Source organism: Tursiops truncatus, chromosome 7, assembly GCF_011762595.2.
Source record: "Tursiops truncatus isolate mTurTru1 chromosome 7, mTurTru1.mat.Y, whole genome shotgun sequence".
Lineage (NCBI taxonomy): Eukaryota > Metazoa > Chordata > Mammalia > Artiodactyla > Delphinidae > Tursiops > Tursiops truncatus.
The window spans coordinates 107,780,132-107,801,359 of record NC_047040.1 but is presented as its reverse complement, the minus strand read 5'-3'; the positions used below and the strand labels follow the sequence as shown (position 1 = coordinate 107,801,359).

The 21,228-nt window shown below is 45.8% G+C and overlaps 1 protein-coding gene across 1 annotated transcript; it reads left to right on the top strand.

The window, feature by feature from the left end:
- Window positions 1–18,201: 18,201 nt before the first annotated feature.
- On the top strand, window positions 18,202–20,818 carry LOC141279110 (CREB-regulated transcription coactivator 3-like). The gene is made up of 4 exons (XM_073806985.1): window positions 18,202–18,402; window positions 18,490–18,570; window positions 20,001–20,103; window positions 20,556–20,818. The coding sequence occupies exons 1-4, from the start codon at window positions 18,202–18,204 to the stop codon at window positions 20,795–20,797; spliced, it is 627 nt and encodes a 208-aa protein (XP_073663086.1). The 3' UTR covers window positions 20,798–20,818.
- Window positions 20,819–21,228: the final 410 nt, after the last annotated feature.

The window sequence follows — 21,228 nt, the reverse complement described above, 5'->3', positions numbered from 1 at the left end:
AGGTTTTACTGAGAGTCCTTCTTACTTCTCACAATACTGAAGGCTGATCCAGATGATATAAAGTTCCCTAGAGGTTCTACTTTGTTGCAGTATGTGGATGATTTGCTTCTTTGTTCTCCTTCTCAAGCCTCTTCACAAGAAGACAACATCCCCTTGCTAATACTTTTAGCCTTAAAGGGGCATAGGGTTGCCAAAGAAAAATTGAAGTTTGCCCAAACCCAGGTTTGATATTTAAGGCATCTGATATCAGATAGGGCTACACGAAGATCCAGATAAACTTAGGATATCCTAAATTTCCCCAAACCCAAAACTAAGTACCAACTGTGAGGTTTGTCTCAAACTAGTTGATTATTGCAGAAATTGGACTCCAAAATTCTCTCTTATAGCCAAACCTCTATACGTTTTAATCAACAATAACAAATCCAGTCCAATTTTGTGGGAAAAATCATTATGACCCAGCCTTCCAGACCTTAAAGGCAAGTTTGATGAACACACTTGCCCTTGGGCATCCCAATTAGCAACTTCCCTTTTCCCTTTTTTAGTGGAAAAGGAAGGGAACTCATCCCAAAACATATGGAGCACCATTGACCCACAGGGTATTATAGCCAGCAACTGGACCCTGGGGCACGAGGATGCCCCCCCTTGTCTTGAGCCATTTTAGCCACTGCTGTTCTGGCTAAGGCCACTAAGAAAATCATAGGATTCCTTTAACCACTTTTGTTCCTCATGCAGTAGAAGCTCTCCTGAATTTCTCATCAAGCTTAACATTAATCAATCAACCACCTCACCTTCTGTGAAGTCATTTTGTTAATTGCCCCTCATATAGCTCTTTTATACTGTAATAACCTTAACCCTGCTATTCTCCTCCCTTCTGTCACTGATGAAGTCTCTCATGATTGCTTAATGTTGGTGGATCACCTCCTGTCTCCTTGTGAGGATCTACAGGAAGCTTCTCTGGATGACACTGATTTCTCATGGTTGACTGATGGTTCTTATTTAAAAGGTGACAATGGCAAATTTTGTGCCGGGTATGCTATTGCAACTACAATACTTTTGAATTGTTGAGGCAGAATTTTTACCATGGCTACTTTGGCCCAACAGGCTGAATTTTACGCTCTAACACAGGCTTGTACTTTACTCAAGGAGAAAACTGCCAATAGTTATACTGATAACAGATATGTTTTTGGAGTGGCTCATGAATTTGGAATGTTGTGGAAGCAATATGGCCTTCTTACTTCTAGCAGAAATAAACTTAAAAATGGCCCCTCTGTTCAGGAATTATTGGATACAATACTTTTACCTGCTGCTTTAACTATTATTAAGATTCCAGGGCATTCTAAACTTGACTCTCTGAAAGCTAAGGGAAAACACCTTGCTGACATTTCCTCAGGGGATGCAATCCTTAAAGGGACCAACAGCAGCATAACCTCTGTCATGGTCCAAAGTGGTATTTCCCTAAATGATAACTTAGCAAAACTGGCTGGAGGACAGGAATAAAGATTCAGACATAGAGAATGGACTTGACACGGGGAGGGGGAAGGGTAAGCTGGGACGAAGTGAGAGAGTGACATGGACATATATACACTATGAAATTTAAAATAGATAACTAGTGGGAAGCAGCCACATAGCACAGGGAGATCAGCTCGGTGCTTTGTGACCACCTAGAGGGGTGGGATGGGAGGGTGGGAGGGAGGGAGATGCAAGAGGGAGGGGATATGGGGATATATGTATATGTATAGCTGATTCACTTTGTTATAAAGCAGAAAATAACACAACATTGTAAAGCAATTCTACACCAATAAAGATGTTAAAAGAAAAAAGAAAGAAAAACTAGCTGGAAAAGTCTAACAATTGGCCTCAGAAAAAGAAAACAAGATGGGAAATTCAACAATTGTTGGTTTGATAAAAAGAGAAGGCTCTGGTTTGGACCAAATAACTACCCAGTCCCACCTGAGACTCTAAAATTTCCACTCCTCACCACTGTACATGCATTAAACCATTTGTCTACTGACAAAATGATATTCTCATGAATCGATATTGGTGGGGAAACATTAACAAGGCTGCAGAAAGTACCTACTTCACTTGCCCACTTGTTTGAGGTACAACCCAGGGAAGCTTGTTCATCCTGCTTCTGGACATTTTAAATTGCCTAGTGGACAATTTGAGGTCTAGCAAATGGATTTCATACAACTTCTTCTGTCTAATGGATATAAATATGCTATCATCATGGTCTGTATGTTTTCACATTGGACTGAAGCCTTTCCTTGCAGACAGGCTACTGCTTCTTCTGTGGTTAAAGTCCTTTTGGAAAAGATTATCCTCCTCTCAAACTTCACAGTGATTGAGGAATTCATTTACTGGCCAGGTGCTTTGACAAGTCTGTGCTGTTTGGGTTGTTTTACTGCACTTTCACTGTGCTTACCACCCTCAATCCTCTGGTTTAGTTGAATGCACTAATAGCATTATTAAGACTCAATTAGTAAAATTTGTAGTGGCCCTCCAAATACCTTGACCAAAAATACTGCAATTGGTCCTTTTAAATCTCAGCTCCACCCCTTTTGGAACTCATAATCTCTCACCCTTTGAGATAATCACAGGATGTCCAATTCACTTGGCTCCTTCTCTTTTGTCCCACAACTGATAAAAAAAGAGAATCCAATTTTACAAAGGTCTAATTGCTTCTACTAAAAATAACCATGTTTTGGTAGACCAATCTTTTCACAGTGTGCTCTCAAAAGACAAAGACCTTAAGCATCATATCTTGCAATATGGAGATTTTGTGTATTGGAAAAAGACACCTCCAGAAGAACTCTCTTCAACCTTGCTGGAAAGGCTCCCATCAGATACTGCTAACCAACCCTTGTACCACCAAACTCCAAGGCATAGACTCTTGGATTCACTTGACACACACAAGGAAACCACCAAACCCTTACTGGACCTGCACATCATCTGGTGGCCTGAAAGTAAGGAGTCCCTGGAATTGAAGCAGATAGCATCTGGTGAGACAGCTTTCCCAAGATATCTGGACCAGGACTGTTGCAAGTTTGTCAACAGCCTTTAATAGTGATATAATGCTTCTGATGATAACCAATGTCTGTGATCTTAAATATATATGGACTTTAGATTAGAAGTGCCTGAGAGTTCTCCCTCCTACTCCTCCATGTTACTTGAGTATGACCTCAATATGTTTTTAATCTGTGCGCTGTGAGACACAACACCCAGTAAAAAAAATTTTTTTTTGGTCCATTGAGGGACAAAAATGTCCTGAACCTGGAAAATCTGACTCTTGATCAGCAACATTTTCAGAGGTAGATCTTGATCAAAGTGGAAAATGTAAACAATTAACAAACAGAAACCTCTATTTAATAGAGTTGGGAGACTAGAGGGTGTGCTTTCACACCCTCTGATAATAACAAAGCACAACAGGAAGAAGAAAGACTCCTTTCCTGGCAAGGACTCAGCCAATGGAAACCATGGACTGTTTGTTTGCCCTAGTCTTCCCAACTTCCTTTTCCTTTCTATAAAATTGTTCTCCTTCCCTTGCCATGTGGAAACTTGCACATGGCTCACCACAGTTGCAGACCTCAAATTGCAATTCCCTGCTGATCCTGAATAAACCCATCTTTCCTGGAGAAATATCTGGTCGTCTACTTGTTTTAGGTCAACAGACCCATTTTGCAATGTGTAAATCACAGTTGACTTAGGTAAAATAATTTCCTTCAAAGGCACAGAGCTTATAAGTAGTACAGCAGGGATGTTGACATAAAAAACTGAACATTAGTTGCCTCAAGTCTCAGAGACCTTTCATATTTATTAGGGAAGTAATGGTAGCTGTTGTAACAAAAAGTCCCAAATCTCAATGGCTTAATACCTAAAACAGTATTAATTGCTCAACTCTGAGCAACAAGTCTGTGGTTGTTGGGTGGTTGCTGAATAATCTGCTCCATGCGGTCCTTCAAGGGCTGTTTTCCTTCTATTTCATGCTGCTACCGTCTTCAAAGTGTGGCCACCAATGTCACCCCAGAAGGAAAGAGAATAAAGTGGAGATTTATATGGGCCAGGCTAGAGGTGGTGCACACCACTTCTACCCTCATTCCCTTCATCTTAGTTCAGTCATATGACTCAGACTAATTCCCAGGGCGCTCAGAAATATAGTTAAACTGTGTTCCCAGGGGAAAAATAAGATTTTTGGGAATAAATATATGGTGAATTGTTTCATTATTTATGCTCAATAAGACACTGTGTTACAAGTATAGCAGGCACTTTAATATGTATTTTCAGACTCAATATATGAATGGAAGAATGCATGAATGAATGATGGCTCAACCCCACAGTAACAACAAGCTAGTTATAAAAAACCCCAGAAAATCAAAGCTGGATTCATTGGAGACATTAAAGTTAATGTTGGTTTATGTAAATCAGAGTGAAAGTGTGAGTTAATGAGAGTAGAGGGCTGGGAACAATCATTGGCATATAGTAACTTATATGTGTTAGCTGTTTTAATGACTCACCGATGGGTTTCCCCTGGTGGTCTTCAGTGAGACACCTCCAATCTCCACTGGCTCTGGTCTGTTCTTTCTGTTCCTCCTTAACCAAATTCTGGAGTTTTTAGTAATAATTGGTATTTTCTCAGTGGAGAGGAGGTGCTCCGTTAAACATTTGGGAAGCTCTGAATCAGTGATGATATTCTTAGTCAGTCAGAAAGAGATCCTGGCTTTTTAATTGATGTTTAGCAAATTTGCAAGTAGAGATCCATTGACATGTTTATTTATGTCACTCTTCGAGGCCATGAAAAATTAATAAATTTTGCTAACAATGGGACAACTTACTAAGTGCTGAAAATTTTTTTTTCTACAAAATTCTCTATGGTTTATGGGGGAAGCCATTTTATCTTCGGAAGCACTTGTTCTTACTAGGCTGTGTCCTCATTGTGGGATGTCTTACTTACCAGTCCCTCTATTTAGTAAATTATCCCTCTCGCTTGTTGTTGATGTTTTCCAGCCAGGACAAAGGGATATGAGTTTAGGGGTCTTGGGGAAAAGGGCTGAAATGCAATTAGCTTTCCTGTGAAGATTGTATGATGAATGTGAAGCAGGGTCTGAGATGCAGAAATAGAGAAAGAACCTGAGAGAATGAGGTTTCATGGAGGGGGTCACATTTGAAATAGGAATGATGGTCATTCCTGTCAGAGGGACTCTGCTAAGTGGGCACAGTGTATCCAGCAATGAGGTCTGGGTTGGAAGAAACAGGAGATACCTCTTGGTCAGACAGATCATCTGATGGCCTTGTCAAGGAGTTTGGACTTGGCTCTGTGGACAGTGGTAGCCACTGAAGGTGTTTGAGCAGTAGAGTGAATGACCAGAGCTATGCCCTGAGAAGCATAATCTAGCAGTTGAGGAACCTGGATTTGAGCAAAACAGTGATGCGAGTGTGGCAGTGGTCCAGTGAGACAATAGGAAGTTGCACTAGTTGGCACAGTAGGTGGAATGAGGCCAAGAAGCTAAATGCCAGACCCAGGGCCAGCTCTTTCTCCGCAGCACACCACACAACCCCAACCCCAAAGACTCTTAGTGTAGGGAAGTGGTTCTCAATCTTGAGTGTGTACCTGAACCAGTTGGAGGGCTGTTAAACTCAGATTTCTGGGTCCTACCCCAGAGTTTCTGATTCAGAAGATCTGGGGTCGGGGCTGAGAGCTTATATTTATATCAGGTTCCCAGGGAATGCTGGGTTGTTGGTCTGGGGCACATTTTGAGAACCACTGGGAAACAGATCAGCTTTACTGAGAACCTGAATAAGCTCACAGAGATGCAGTACCAAGATCAGTTCTTTGCACACATGCATATTTGTCTACTCAGGTGTGGTCACATGAAAAAGTCGCCTGAATGGAAGCCTGTAGCTCCTAAAATGGTGTCCCATTCCTCTGGGTCTCCCAGGCTTTTCAATTCGGTCTCCACAAAAAGGTAACTGACCTGCCTTTGAATTGGCTCAGAACCAGTAGGTAGCAGAGCCTCTGAGAAGGGGACATGGCCAGGGGCTGAAGAAATAGTGACTGCATGGGGAGAGAGGTTGTTAATGGGGAAAAATGGTGGTATTAAGGACTGCTTTTGCTGATTTGTTACAAGCTCCTAAGATTCAGGCCCTGTGGAGTGATGGGTGGGGTGAGGTGGAGGTGGAGGGGAGTAGGGAGGAATGAGGAAAAAGAATGGATTCAGCAAGAAGAGGAAACCAAGAAGAGGGGGAACATGAGGATGAAGAAAGGAAAAGGAGAAAGTCAGAGAGAGATGAAAGGGAAAGAGAAAGCTGAGGTCTTGACTGGCTGTAGCCTTGTTCACACAAAGTTTGAATTTTCAAATTCTAGAGTCACTCCTCTCCATAACCACAACACTATTAAAACAAGGGTGGCTACTATTTCTTGCTATGCGCTGGGGACTTTATATCTTTTCTTCATCAAAATCTTATACAACCCTGCAAGGTAGGTTTTATTGTCTGCATTTTAATGATGGGGAAACTGAAGCTCAGAGAGGTTAAACTCTGGATTAACTGCTCCCCGCCCTGTGCACTTTCCCTCCTGTCTCACCCTCAATTGCAGGACACTAGGTCCAGAGGGAGGGTGAGGATTGCCAAGCAGCACCATGGACAGCAGCTCTGAGCCGTGAGGTAGAGAGCGAGGTAGTTGCCTGGAAGTGGTGGGCAAGACAAGCTAATGCAGAGCTACTTGTTCATACCACACCTGGTTTGGTCAGGATTAGAGTCCTTCAGTTCAGAGCCTGGAGTTGACACCCTTGATCACTCAGCCATGCCCTCCTTGCCACTCAGCTGTTTTTGTTGTTGTAGGTTTTTTTGTTTTATGGTTTAGTATCATTTCTGTCTCAGCAGAGGACCCCACTTCTCGTTTCACAAGCTGTAGGCTCCCATGATATCCTTCATCTCTACCTACAAAAGAATGTTTCTTGGGCTTTTCCTTTTTTAATTTAAATTGAAGCATAGTTGATTTACAATGTTGTATTAGTTTCAGGTGTACAGGAAAGTGATTCAGTTATACATATATCTATATATTCTTTTCCATTATGGTTTATTACAGGATATTAAGTCTAGTTCCCTGTGCTATACAATAGGACCTTGTTGTTTATCTATATTTTTTGGGGTTCTTTCTAATCTGCCTTTCTATTAACTGTTGCTATTTCCTGAGGCCCCGTCCTCTGCTGAGATGGACATGAAGATGCACTGCCCAGATCTTCCTTCAGGAAAGGATTTGTTGCCCAAACTTCTGAGTGCTTTTGGCATAAAGCCTTCAGCTGTCTTCAGGGATTCCCTCAGCGGCAGGGTCACCTTGGCTGGGGTAGCAAGAAGCCAGTGGCTGATCGAAGCAGAGGTGTCAGGGTTCACCTGTGAGTGCTCCACAGTGTTGGCTGCATGACTGCCTGACATCTCCCCTGCCCACTCCTGCTTTCATTCCCTTCCTTCCACGGGTGTGGATTCCAAAGGCAACCCCCTGGTGACCATCCTGCCCAGACTCCATCTCAGAGTTGGCTTCCTGGGGAACCCAAACTGCCATGTCCATCAATTACTTGGACCTCCCTCACTCCTTTATCTCAATCCTGTTTATTTTAGAGAATCTGAACACAAGTGCAATCTTGTTTTCCTGCCATTTATCTTACCTTCTCTGATGACACTTATATTTTATTTTTTCTGCTATTAGGAAAAGGTGCTGGCAAGTCTCTTGGGTGGTTTCTGAGAGATGGTAACACAAAGCCAGTCCTTTTGCTTCCAGGGTGTTATCTGACAGATTTTTTTACATGTGTGAGATGACATCGGAGCATGGTGATTGCCAGAACACAGTTGGAAATAGCAAAGCAAGGGATACAGGCTGAACGTTCACCAAAAGGGACATGTCTACACAAACCATATTAATACATGATCACAGCACACCTCTAAAAAGAATGAGAATGCTCTCTCCTTCTGATTTGAAGTGATCTCGAATATATATTGTTAAACAAAAAAGCCAAGGTACAGACCAGAGTGTGCAGTCTACTGCCATTTATGTGAGAATACGTTTAAGTATATGCTGTGTAGCTAGAAAATTGCATCTAGACCTATGAACAAGAAACTGACAACTGGCTACCTGTGGGGCAGGGAGCTGGGAAACCTGGAGGACAGTGGTGGGAAGGAAGATTTTTTCATGGTTTCCTCTTTATATTATGTGGATTTTGAATTACGTGGATTTTGTATTATGTGTTTTATCAGCTTGTTCAAGAAATAAGTTTAATACATCCATAATAAGCCATAGAGGCAATTATACTTTTTTTTGGAGAATGGCAGGGAATGAATTCTTTTAGTTGCTTGGGGCTGCTAGGAGGGATGCTGGCATGCATTTTGTGGATGGCGGATATCTGAGTGAGCTCTGACACAGTGGAGCTTTGGAGGAAAATGGCTGGGAGAGTAGGTGAGGGGTCTAGACCCAGATTTGCTGGGACTGAACTTGGCATGGAAGCAAGGGATTGTCAGGTGCACGCCCCTCCCTCAGAGGATCGTGCTGACCTAGACACACAGCTTTGTTGTCATGCAGCTGCTATGCTAGCTCAACAGCCCAGAACTGAGTCTGCCCAGTGCACCTCAGGGGGACCAGTCCTCTCTGCAGCAGACCCTGCCCGCAGGGCTCCTCCTGCCTTGTCCAGGAAGTGGACTGTCTCCCTTTTGGTCTGAGTGAGCCATTTGGGCTTCTGGATGATTGAGGAAGTGTGGGCGAAGGTGGCCAAGGGTGTGAAACTGGACCTCTTGCTGATTTGGCTGTTAGTGGTTTGGAACAACAGGTACACACTTCATGCCAGTGGCTGCCAGAGCTGTATTTGCAACCAGAGCCCTCTCTTCTGAGCTTTATAGTGCACATCCAATTGTGTTTATGACGCCTCTGTGTGGACGCCTCACAAAAGCCACGTCATCAACGTGCCCTGAACTAAACTTATCCTCTCCCCACTTCACCCTCCCCCATCCCCTCAGCTCACAGTCTGTCTTGGTAACGTCCAGAAACCGAAGTGTCATTCCTGACACCTTTTTCCATCACCTCTCCTATATTTTTCTAAACTGCAAGTCACACCTCTACCTTGAGCTATTCTGGAGCTGTATTTCCTGTGGTACAAATTCCAAGCCCCTTAGCATGTTTTGCAGGTCCCTGCGGCCTGGCCTCACCTGTCTCTCTCACCCCATCTCCAACACCTGCCCCTCCATGCTTCGCTTCACTTCTTCTGCTTTTTTTCTTTAAACTTTTATTTTTTCTATCTTTTTAAAAATTAATTTTTATTGGAGTCTAGCTGTTTTACAATGTTGTGTTACTTTCTGCTGTACAGCAAAGTGAATCAGCTATATGTATACGTATATCCCCTCTTTTTAAAATTTCCTTCCCATTTAGGTCACCACAGAGCATTGAGTAGAGTTTGCTGTGCTGTACAGTAGGTTCTAGTCAGTTATCTACATTATACATAGTAGTGTATCTATGCCAATCCCAATCTGCCAGTTCATCCCACCCCTCCTTCTTCCCCAGTATCCTTATGCCTGTTTTCTATGTCTGTTTGAGTTCCCATCCACTCCCAACCTGGGCGGCTCTGGCTTGCCTTTAAACACTCAGCTCAGGGGCCACACCTCTGTGGGTCCTTCCCGACTTCCATTCTGGGGTTTGTGCCCCCTTTCATGTGCCCCTACAGGGCCCCCTGCCACATGCCTCTGCATAGCACTGGTCACTCCGTGGGTCACTGTCAGCTCGCCACCCCTGGGAAGCTCTGGAATGCAGGATACACGGTTGGGTCATCTCTGAGTCTTCAGAGCCCAACACTGTGCTGGACACCAGATGGGACTCAGGCAATGTCAAATGAATGAAGCAAGTGACTCCTAACCTCCCATGCTGTTGGGGAGGAGCCCAAGACCACGCAGCTGGCTGGTGATGAGCCTGAGTTAGACCCTCCCTCATGAGAGCCCAGGGCTCTGCACCCTGCAGGGTGGGCCTTGCTGTTGACTCACAGCTCATGAGGAAGAGGAAATACCCAGTAAAAGTGCTTTATCAGGTTTCTGTGGTCTATTTTTTTCCATTTCAAGTGGCTTTCTCTGAATTTCCCAAGCTTCAACTGCTATGAAATTGAGGAAGAAAGTAATATGAATTTACTGGGGTCCCTACCTTGAGACAGTTTCTTCTCTCGACTTCACATTAAAAATAACAAACCTCTAGTGTGGGGACCTAGAAGCCCATTTCCTGGCATGATAAATCCCATCATATTTCTGGAACTGATTTCACCACTAATTAAGGACGTATTATAGCTGCCCTGCTCCCACCCACCTCTCTCGTACTGACAGGACTGGCCCTGGGAGAAAGCAAGTGAGAAACTGTCTAAAAATAAAGCAGATCTGCAAGCCCGTCCTCAAGAAAGTTGTAGGTTTCCCTTTGGACTTGAGTGGGACAGAAGGAATGCAGAGGCAGAAGCTTCTGAGGGATGCAGAGGGGAGTAGAGCTCCCGCGACTGTCCTTCTCCAAAGCCATCTGGCTTCTCCACTTGACTCTAGGCTCCTATCTTCAAGGGTCACAGGCCTGAGCCCAAAAGGGAAGAGACTATCTGAAGAGATACCACATCTCTGCTGTTTCCTCCACCTCATCAGCTAAGGCCACATCTCCTCATGGGTGGGGAGGGTCCCAACCAGCCTATGGTAATTGATGTCAGGATAGAGGTTCTGTCTTAGTTTGGGATGCCATCATAAAATACTATAGCCTGAGTAGTTTAAACAACAGAAATTTATTTCTCACAGTTCTGGAGGCTGGAAGCCTGAGATCAGGTTGCCAATACGGTCAGGTTCTGATGAAGACTTTCTTCCTGGCTTGTGGATGGTTGCTTTCTTGCTGTGTCCTCACGTGGCAAAGACAGAAAGGGAGAGAGTGAGTAAGGCCTCTGGTGTCTCTTATAAGGGCAATAAACCCTCATAAGGTCCCACCCTGATGTGAAATAAAATTCACATTTTATGGCAAGACAAGAAAAATCTAAACATCAACTATTTTTGTCTGTTGGCCTCCTCTCGCCCCCACTACTGTGCATTGTGTATCTGCATTTTGCATCGACCAAATGTCCTCCATCGACAAAAATACCTGCTCAACCGTAAAGAGCAGCATTCTCCTAGCATCGACAGGACAACTCCTTAAAAGATAACATTCCTTCGTGATCTTGTAAGGGGCCATGATGACACTTAGATTTGGATTATGTAAATGTCAATAATGAGTCATTTAATGTACAACCCTCTGTCTCAAAAAACTAATATAACTGACTTCTAAAGGGTGGAACAGTATCCAGGGTGTATACAGTATAAAAAGCCTAAGGGGTTTCCCTGGTGGCGCAGTGGTTGAGAGTCCGCCTGCCGATGCAGGGGACGCGGGTTCGTGCCCCGGTCCGGGAAGATCCCACGTGCCGCGGAGCGGCTGGGCCCGTGAGCCATGGCCGCTGAGCCTGCGTGTCCAGAGCCTGTGCTCCGCAACGGGAGAGGCCACAGCAGTGAGAGGCCCGCATACTGCAAAAACAAAACAAAACAAAACAAACAAACAAACAAAAGCGTAAGGTTCGTGCTCTTCCTTGTATGGAAATCACACCTTGATTAAAACAAAAACATGTGAGAAAAAAGTCTTAAGTTACGTTCCAAATACAAATAATTCATTACCGGAATGTCTTGTAGACTTTGGAAGGTCTCTGGATGTCCACAAGCCGAATGTGTGTCTTAGGTTTCCCGATGCTGAGCGGTCGTATGCCTGACAAAAGGCAATTATTTGCTCATCATCACAATGTTTAGTGATGAGGAAGCAATACCTTAAGCATTTCACACCCTAACATATTATTTTGGCTACATTACTGGTTCTGGTATGTTTTAGGAAATGGGGTTTGGGTTGACATGTAACACATAATGTCCAGGTTAAGTCTCATGTTTACTTCACAGGTTTCTTGTGTGCCCTGGAATTCAACAATGTATGTGAAGAATCCAGCCCTGGGCTGGCACAGGGCAGGTGTTCAGTAAATAACAGGGTTAATTTGTAACAGAAACCCACCGTCAGATGAGGCTGGCTGGGAAGTGGGAGAGTTAGAGGTGAGAGCAGGCAGAGCAGGACGTGCCTGGGGGTGGGCATTGGGGCCACGCTGGGCCACAGTTGGGGCCTAGATGTTAGCTCTGGGGGAAGCACCCGTGTGGGACCAGTTGTGGGCCTGGTGGTGCCCACCATGATCCAAATACAGGCTAGAGGGACCTGGGCCGGCAGTGAGTGTGAGCTCCGAGCCTGCTTGGGCAGCTTTTCCAGCTGGATGGCTTGGTCAGTCATTTATTCATTTCTTCTAGTTTTAGTATATGCATTGGATGCCTGGGGTAGCTAGGCATCATTCTTGCAATTATGAGTGGGGGGGATACAAAGAGGATAAGACTATTTGCCTCCAGGTTTGAGTGCTACTTACAGAAACAACAACTACGGAGCACTTCTGTACCCCAGGCCCTGGGCTGAGGGCTTGAAGTGGATCTCATCGTAGCTTTATGACATCATAGAGGCTGTTATAGCTTCATTTGCAGAGGAGGAAACCAAAGCTCAGGGTGCCAGCCACCTCCCCAAATCAGAAAGTTTGACTGTAGAGTCTGCATTTTTATGGTCACTGTAGAAAAAAACATGCACAGCCAGAAAGAAAATTACATGAAATTCTAATCTATAATGATGGTGCCTGTTAGCATTATGAGATTTTAGAGAATTTTCTCATATAAATACACACGAATTCCAGGCATGTGTCATGGAAGGGGTCAACTTTGCCTGTCCCAGAGAGGGGAGGGGCCAGATTTCCAGTCAACTGTCTTTCTGCAGACTCCTCCTCCAAGGTGTTTCTCCCCAGGGATCATTCCTCTTTGCCTCCCCTTTTCTGGGACAAATCCACATTTTCTGTTATAGGTGGAATTGTGTCCCCAAATTCCTATGTTGAAGTCCTAACCCCCAGTGCCTCAGAGTTTGACTTTGTTTGGAGATAAAGCCTTTAAGGTGGTTATTAGGTTAAAATGCATCCTCATCCAATCTGATTGGTGTCCTCATAAGAAGAGGAAATTGGGACACACAGAGACACCAGGGACCTGCACCCACAGTGGAAAGACCAAGTGAGGACACAGTGAGAAGGTGGCTGTCTGCAAGCCAAGGAGAGAAACCAAACCTCTGGGACACCTTGATCTTGGACTTCCAGCTTCCAGAACTGTGAGTAATGACTTCCTGTTGTTTAAGCCTCCCCATCTGTGGTGTTTTGTGAGGGCAGCCACAGCTGACTAAGACCCTCTGCCTGGGCATATTTGGCACTCCTCACAGGGCTGATGGGTGGACCTGGAGGATTTAAGAAACCTGGCTGATTTTCCATCAGCAGGAAATTTCAGAGATTGTACATCCCACAGAGTGGATCCAGGCATGCGGAGTTACCCAGTTTTCTCCATCACCCACCTCTGGAGAACTCAGTTAGAACAAAGCAAGTATAAGAAGGAAGGTCAGATTGGGAAGCCAGAGCTGGTGGTGTGGTTCTGTTTCTCTGGAGAAGCCTGACGGATGCAGAGGCCTTTGTGCTGCATTTGGGACAAGAGAAGAGTCTGAGCAACACTGGACGGCCAGGAGGGGTCAAATGCAGCGCCAGTGTCTCTCCAGCTCCAGCCGTCTCTGACGCCAGGACAGTGGGAGCACAGACAGAAGGGCTCATGGGAGCAGAGGAAATTCTGATTCAGACATTTTCCTCAGTCTGGGAGGCTGAGTACAGGAAAAGGTGAAACTGCCCTGGAGCCCCAACCTGCTATCCACCTGTTCCATCTCTACCACCACCAACACCATGTACAGCATTTCAGATTTGAAACGATTTCAAAGGAAATTTTCAGGGACGATGCAGATGCCATCCAGCTACAAAGAGGGCGGGAGAAGGACATCCTCTCCTTTTTCATTTCACAAAGACAATGTGGGGGAGGGGAATATTGGTTCTTTGGGCTGGTTGCATAATTAAAATGACATAAGGCAGATTAACAAGAGAAACTCAAATTTAATTCATACGCATGGGAAATTCACATGAGCGTGAGAAATTCCAAGGAGAGTAAGGCTAGATAGGGTATATACTTTACACGGGCCTATATAATTTTGGGAATGGGCAAGTCTGAAATCCATTGGACAGGATGGCAGGCTGAAAACTCATGCAGGATCTGCTCTTGCAGTTTTGATTCTGAGGCGCACTTTCTTCTTTGAGAAGTTTTGTCTCAGGAAGGTGACATTTATGAGGCAGCTGTTGGTGTCACTTGACCCAGTTTCACACGGTTCCGGGGCTCTTTGGAAGCACATCACAAGGTCCTTGGAGAACGAACCTCCATCAGAATCATGAAGAGGGCCTGTTAAAAGCGGGTGGCTGGGTCCCACCCTTAGGGTTTCTTACTCAAGTCTGGGTGCAGTAGTGTGGCTAGTCATGGGCTACATGTTGAGGACCACAGCTTAGGATGCTTCTGGCTGCCAGAAAACAGAAGCCTAAGCCAAATGGGCTTCGCAGTAAAGAGGATTTGTGATCCTTACAAGAAGGGAGCCTGGAGGTAGGGCAGGTTCAGGCTTGAGTGAGCCTCCAGGTCATCTGGGACCCAATTCCTTTTAATCTCTCCTTGCCAGCTCTTTGTGGCCTTGGCTTCATGGTAGCAATATGGCTGCATCTGCTTCAGACATCGCACCCTTACTCCAAAAAGTCACTGAGGAGAGAGCACTGCCATCCCAGTATTCCAGGCCTGAGTCCTCATTCCCTCCACTCACATCACTTGAACCTGATTAGACTCCATGTCCACCTCTGAACTAATGACTGAAGCCCAACAGGGCACAACACAGGAACTGCGTGTGGGAGAGGCGGGTACCCAGTGAACTCTGGGTGCCGTTGGGAAGGGCAAAGGGGGAGCAGATGCTGGTAGGGGGACCAACCTCTCCCAATTTGCCTGGCACCTTCCTGGTTTTAGCACTGAAAGTCCTGCATCCTGGGAACCCCCTCAGTCTTGGGCAAACCTGGACCGATTCCATGAAATTGGCCATTGTGAAACTCCATCAGAACAGATCAGCAGTATGTATGTATTCCTCTACAGCAGGGTGGTAGGGAGTGACAGAGGGGGTGGGGAGAGCAGACAGATGTGCTTTGGAATCCCAATTGGTTACATTGGGTAACCTTCTTGTGAAGGCTATTCTCTGTGAGCTTGGTAACTTGTCTACAAAAGTAGATGAAATCTTCAATAGTTTTATTGTGGGGATTCAGTGAGGTTGGGGATGAGGGCCTGGAGCACATAGTCAGGAACCCAGTAAATCCTTTACCTTCTCAGGGCCTCAGCCCAATGCCAGACCAGAGCTCCCTAAACCTAGGTCCATCAGTCCTGGTGAAGTGTATTCAAGATGGTGCAGGAAGGAGAGTATTTATTTGTCTAAATGTTCATCAGTGTGTTAGTGAGGGTGGCTGGGACCGGATGGAAAATATATGTGCTGCTTCATTAAGAGCTTTTCACATTAATGATTTTCTTTCTTCCTTGCACTAAAGCTCAGAGTGAAGTCTGTTCCACTTGTTAGAGGGCTCCTCACTGTAATAGGCATTAAGGATACCCACTGTGATCTGCGCCCCAGAGAGTAAAGGAGAAGGTCCAATAAATCCAGTGTGTGTGTGTGTGTGTGTGTGTGTGTGTGTGTGTGTGTGTGTGTGGCGGTCCTATCAAGACAGCTGCTCATGTGTCAGATGAGAGGGGTCTCCAGAATTATTCTGAGCTCTGAAAAATCTGCTTTCCTCCTGGATCGATGAGGCCAAGACCCCTTGTCTCCATCGAGCCGACATGGTGGGTGGAGGACCCCTGGACGCCTAGGGTGAGAGGCCAGGCCTTCCAGGGCAGGACTGCCCCAGCCCAAGGATCTCACCAACATATTTAGAAGACAGAGCTGGTAAAAAAGGAGAATGATAGTGGGGCCATGGGTTCACATAAATATCCTAACAGGATCATTTTCCTGAAATGAAGATGGACTGCGAGTTGTTCTCTTCAATTACAGGAATAATAAACACTCTCTACTATTGATCAGTTTTCTTTCTTTTCTTTTTTTTTTTTTTTTGTGGTACATGGGGCTCTCACTGTTGCGGCCTCTCCCATTGCAGAGCACAGGCTCCGGACGCGCAGGCTCAGTGGCCATGGCTCACGGGCCCAGCCGCTCCGCGGCACGTGGGATCTTCCTGGACCGGGGCACGAACCCGTGTCCCCTGCATCGGCAGGTGGACTCTCAACCACTGCGCCACCAGGGAAGCCCTTGATCAGTTTTCTTAACTACAGGCAGTGTTGTTAACTATAAAATGCCTCACACGGACTCTGTGTACTGTCCCCATTACTGTACCATAAAAGCTGTAATCAGACGGTTATTGCCAGTGTTAGCTTTTAGTGACTGAAGGGATATTAGATTTATTTAAAAAAAAATCACACACACACACACACACACACACACACACACACACACACTGGATTTATTGGACCTCAACAAATGTTCTTTTAACAAAAATCATAATTTTAAATACTCTTCAAGAAGTGGCCTCATTAACTCTTATACCAGATCCTGTATTTAAAGAAAATTCCAGTTAAGTGGGATCATTGTCTTCTCTTTTCATGAAAGCTGATCTCTAAAATGGAGATTGCCTTGGAAAACACATATTCCATATTGCCTTGGAAAACACATAGCAATTGCCTTGGAAAACACATATTCTTCATTCTTTTTTTCAGATCTGTCTGTCCCTCTGTGCCTGTGGTTTCTTGATGAGGTCCTCATAGTAAAGAGTTTGCTCAGATAAACTTAGTTTTAAAAGTGAGACCTTTTACGCTGCCATTGATCACGTTGCGGTGTAATTTGTTCTCAAGTTGTGTCCCCTCTGAACTGTGAGCTCTTCCATGTACGAACGTCACAGTGTCTGTGTCCCTAGAGCCTCAGATGATGTTCAGAATGATAGGCACTTGATGGTTGCTGAGTAGAATTGAATCGCAGTGGTCAATCTACGAATGAAGCCTGATGAACGACTCAATTACATGTGTGCAAATTCAGGGGCAATTATTATTGATTCTCATTTGCTGCAGTCAAGGGTGAGCATGAGAGTAAAACAAATTCGTGGTAAACCCTGGCAATAGAAATGCAGGCAAAGCCCTAGCTCATGAACTTGGATAGTTTCCCTGCTGTGGTTAATACTTTACCTGACTGGTGAAGATCAGAACCATGGACAGAAAGACCACTCTGTCAGGGCTACAACACCAGGGTAGGGATGGACAGTAAGAAGATGCTTTTCCTGCATCCAGAATGCCCTCATGCTATCCACTGGCCTGGTTACTTTTCCACCCTTTGCCACCCAACTCAATTCTCAGGCTCCCTTGAAGTGGTTCATGATTATGTTGGGGCCCACGGTAGGCTACCCCAAAATGGGCCTCAATGGCATATTGATTATTTTGAATTAAAGTTACTTAAGAAACGGCTGATGCAAGAGAGACACTCTGACCCCCCTTTCTGTCTTCCTGAAAACAGGAAATATGTCTCTTGTGTGAAAGGTGTCCCCCCCCCCCCACCAGATATGGAGGCAGAAGGACACCCTTATCACCAGAGATGGGGAATTCTGGCTGAGAAGCCTGCATTAACAAAGCTTGTTATTTCTTTAATTTATTACCTCAAGCCCAAACTCTGTTTAGATTCTTCACTAATTGGGCACCCAAAAACTTAGTTTGTTTGTCCTGTCAATTGCTCACAAATTTATTGTTTCTTTGTCTAAAATTTATTGTTGTTTAATGCTGTTTTAGGAGAGTTTTGGGAGACAGCAGAGCTAAATGCTTTTTTCAGTCTTCCATTTTTAACCAGAAGTTTTGGCTGTGAAAAAACAAACATGATTTTCAACTGAGAAAACTGAGATGAAACTGGTTAAATTGGCTGGGTTTTGTTTTGTTTGTTTTTTAGGACAATAGAAATAGTCGTTGAATGGAAAATGTTTTGTGGGGAAGTGAGATTTGAGATATACTTTGAAGGATACAGAACTGGGCTTCTCAGAGCATAGTATAGACTATCAGGGTGAGGAAAATCTCAGGGTTTTTCCTCACTTTGACATTTCCTAATCATAAAGGACTCACTGCTAGAAACTCAGAAGCTAAATAGTTGGTGGCCTTGTTTTTCAGATGGTGTCCTCAGATCGAAGCCCGCTCTCCTTCCTGCCCACAGAAGCTCAAGCCCAAGTGTCACCCCCACCCCCTTACCCCACGCCCCAGGACCTCCCCCAGCCTCTGCTGCAGCAGCCCCATGCCCAGGAGCCCTCTGCTCAGCAGCCCCAGGCAGCCCCATCGCTGCCCCAGTCAGACCTCCAGCTCCTCACGGCCCAGGTGAGTCCCACCGGGAACACCAGGAGGAGGGAACGCTTAGGTCGCCCCGAGTTCCAAGCTAAATGGTCCCCTCCTTCTTTCCTGAAGGGCTCATCTTTGACCAGCTTCTTCCCAGATGTGAGCTTTGAGCAGCAGTCCATGAGGCCAGGCCCAGCCTTTACTCAGCAGGTGAGCAGGAACTCCTCGGAGCAGGAACTGCCACAGTCAGGCCTCTTCCGTGCGTGGAACCCACACCAAACAGACTCGGTACTGCACCTCTCTGACCTCAGGTGTGCTCAGCGGCTAGGACAGCCTGGCACTGCCCCAGGCCCTAGAGGCTGGTGCTGGCTGCCTTAGCTAATTTTCAGGCCTCAGCAGAGGACCTGTTTGAACAAGTGGTAGAAGACTTTGTGATGACACTGTAGCCATAGAATTGTAGAGTCATTGATGCTGGACGGAACCGTAGCAATTCACAGATCTATCTATCGTGTTGAGGAGACTCAGACCCAGGGAGGGGCTTTGCCTCGGCCTGAGTTGCTGTGCCCTGCACAGTGTGTGGCCTCCTGGGAGCTCATCCTGGCTGGGGTCAATCCCGCAGGTACTTTCATTCAGACTTTCTCTTTTTCTTTTTAGTTTCTCCCTAACACAGACCATTTTTTAATATCCCTAGATTTTATAGTATTCACTAATTATGGTTTGGGCTCCAGGATATATTATGGAGAGAAGGAAGAGCACTTTCCAGAACTTAATAATAATAATAATAACAGTAAAATAAATAAAGATAGATGTTTCCTGAATAGGCCATGGGGAAGCCTCGTGGTAAGAACCAATAGTCCCTGCCTCCCCAATTTCTAAAGAAGCCATTTGAGTCTAGGTGAGTCAGTGTGTTTCTGAAAAAATGATGAAAACTCCTACTTTTGAAAGATGTTTTTAAATAGTTTAAAAATTAATTTCAGGAACGGCACCTAAAATAGGCCCCAGAAACTGGGAACTTCGTGGTGATCTGTACATATTGAAGTTTCTCTGGTAGTCAAAGGTTATATAGTTAATAAATTTTCATTAACAAAAAAATAAGAATAAAAAAGATAAATAAAGTAGGCCCCAGTTCTAACCCATTCTCATAGAGGCTTTCTCGCAGAGAGGGGCCTGCCTGTGGTTCCTGCCTCTGAGTGAGAGAAGGAGAAGGTTCTGCTTTCTCGTTTTTCTAGAAACCAAAGAGGAAAAGAGCCCATCACTTCCTTGGTTACAGACAGGGCCTTTGAAGGGCTCCACAGGTGGTAGTTTCCAGACGTGTTTGTGTGCTGAACAGGGGACGTGGCGGAGACCAGAGGGCCCGCAGAAACCATGGCCAGTGGTGTCTCCTGGGGTGGCATAGAGGGCCAGGCAGCACGCAAACAGGGACAAGTGTGGCCCTCAGGGTCCCCTCCGCTACCGCAGCATCCCCCTGCCTGAGCAGAATGTTCTGTGTAGGCTGTCGCAGTGGCCGGGCACTCTGGAATCCTAGAGAGAAGGGACCGTAAGAGAGCGTTCACGTCTGGTTTTGCTCCGGGAGCACACCACACTGTTGTGTCCTTGGAAACAGAGACCGTCCCTTACAATGTGACCTTTGATGCTTCCAGGTGTCCCAGGTGCAACAGGGTCCCCGAGGACCACAGGACTCCTTTCATTTGAGACCAAACCTGTATTCCAACTGCGGGAATTTCCCAAACACCATCCTGACAGGTGAGGGCTGCTTCTTTTAGTTCACTGTGTTTCTACAGATACCACTGTAAGATAGTTTAAACAACATAATATTATATAAAGAAGAAAATGAAAGGCCTGTCGCTCAACTTACCTTTCTGAGATGCAGGTGTCCAGCCCCAGAGCCTGTGAGGCAGTGGGGAAGGGGCCTGGTGACCCAAGCCTTTTCCGAACTACTTAATTTCCCGTGATTGACAACTGTTCCAAGGGAGAAAACCAGCAAAACTGGGAGTTGTGGGACTGACTGAAAAGAACATAGATTCCAGAGCAAAACAGTAGGCCCAGGAGTGGTTGGGACACAGGTGATGACTGTCCTGGTTGGGAAGATGACAGGAACGGCGTTTTGGGGGTTGTCATCAGTTGTGTCCTCTTAGTGACCTGGGCCCTCACGCCTCCTAATCCGCATTGTTTTCCCCTCCCGCTGCTCTTTCCAGAAGACTCGAGCACCAGCCTGTTCAAAGACCTTGGCAGTGCTCTGGCAGGCATGCCCGAGGTCAGCCTAAACGTGGACACTCCATTTCCATTGCAAGAAGAGCTCCAGATCGAACCCCTGAGCCTGGACGGACTCAGCATGTTAAGTGATTCCAGCCCGGGCCTGCTCGACCTCTCTACTGAAGAGATGTTTCGAGCTGACCGACTGTGCAGAAGGGAACGGAACAGGAGGACTTATTTCTGAAACAGCTAAAACAGAACGGAATAGAACGGAGCCAGCTGCAGCCCTGGGCGTTAGTTATCCCAGGCTTCTGACACGGAAGGAACCAATTCCTTGGCTCCCAGCACTCAGACGAGGTCCCACCTCAGACCCCGTGGCTCATTCTAGACCGCAGAGCTGGGCGCCGCCCCTCACGCCTGCGGCACAGGTCCTGTTGCTGCGGGCAGGCTGCTCTGGGGCTTCCGCCGAATTGGTCATCACCGCAACCGTTACATCTTTTACTGGCCATCTGATCGGTCAATGTGTAAAAATATAACGAGAGGCCTCAGGAGACGTGTGTAGTGCTCAGAACCACTGATGTCAATCAACACTGAAGAAAGGACCCGGAGCGCGGGGCGGTTAGGGACCACAGGCCTTCGGAAGTTGGCTCAGCAACGGTACCACAGCCCCACGAT

What these genes read in the sequence shown, in the direction of transcription:
- LOC141279110 (XM_073806985.1), top strand. Translation starts at nt 18,202, where the DNA reads ATGGTGTCCTCAGATCGAAGCCCGCTCTCCTTCCTGCCCACAGAAGCT. An exon ending in TCCAGCTCCTCACGGCCCAG is followed by an intron (nt 18,403 to 18,489) that starts GTGAGTCCCACC and finishes TCTTTCCTGAAG; the next exon opens with GGCTCATCTTTGACCAGCTT. An exon ending in CCCAAACACCATCCTGACAG is followed by an intron (nt 20,104 to 20,555) that starts GTGAGGGCTGCT and finishes TGCTCTTTCCAG; the next exon opens with AAGACTCGAGCACCAGCCTG.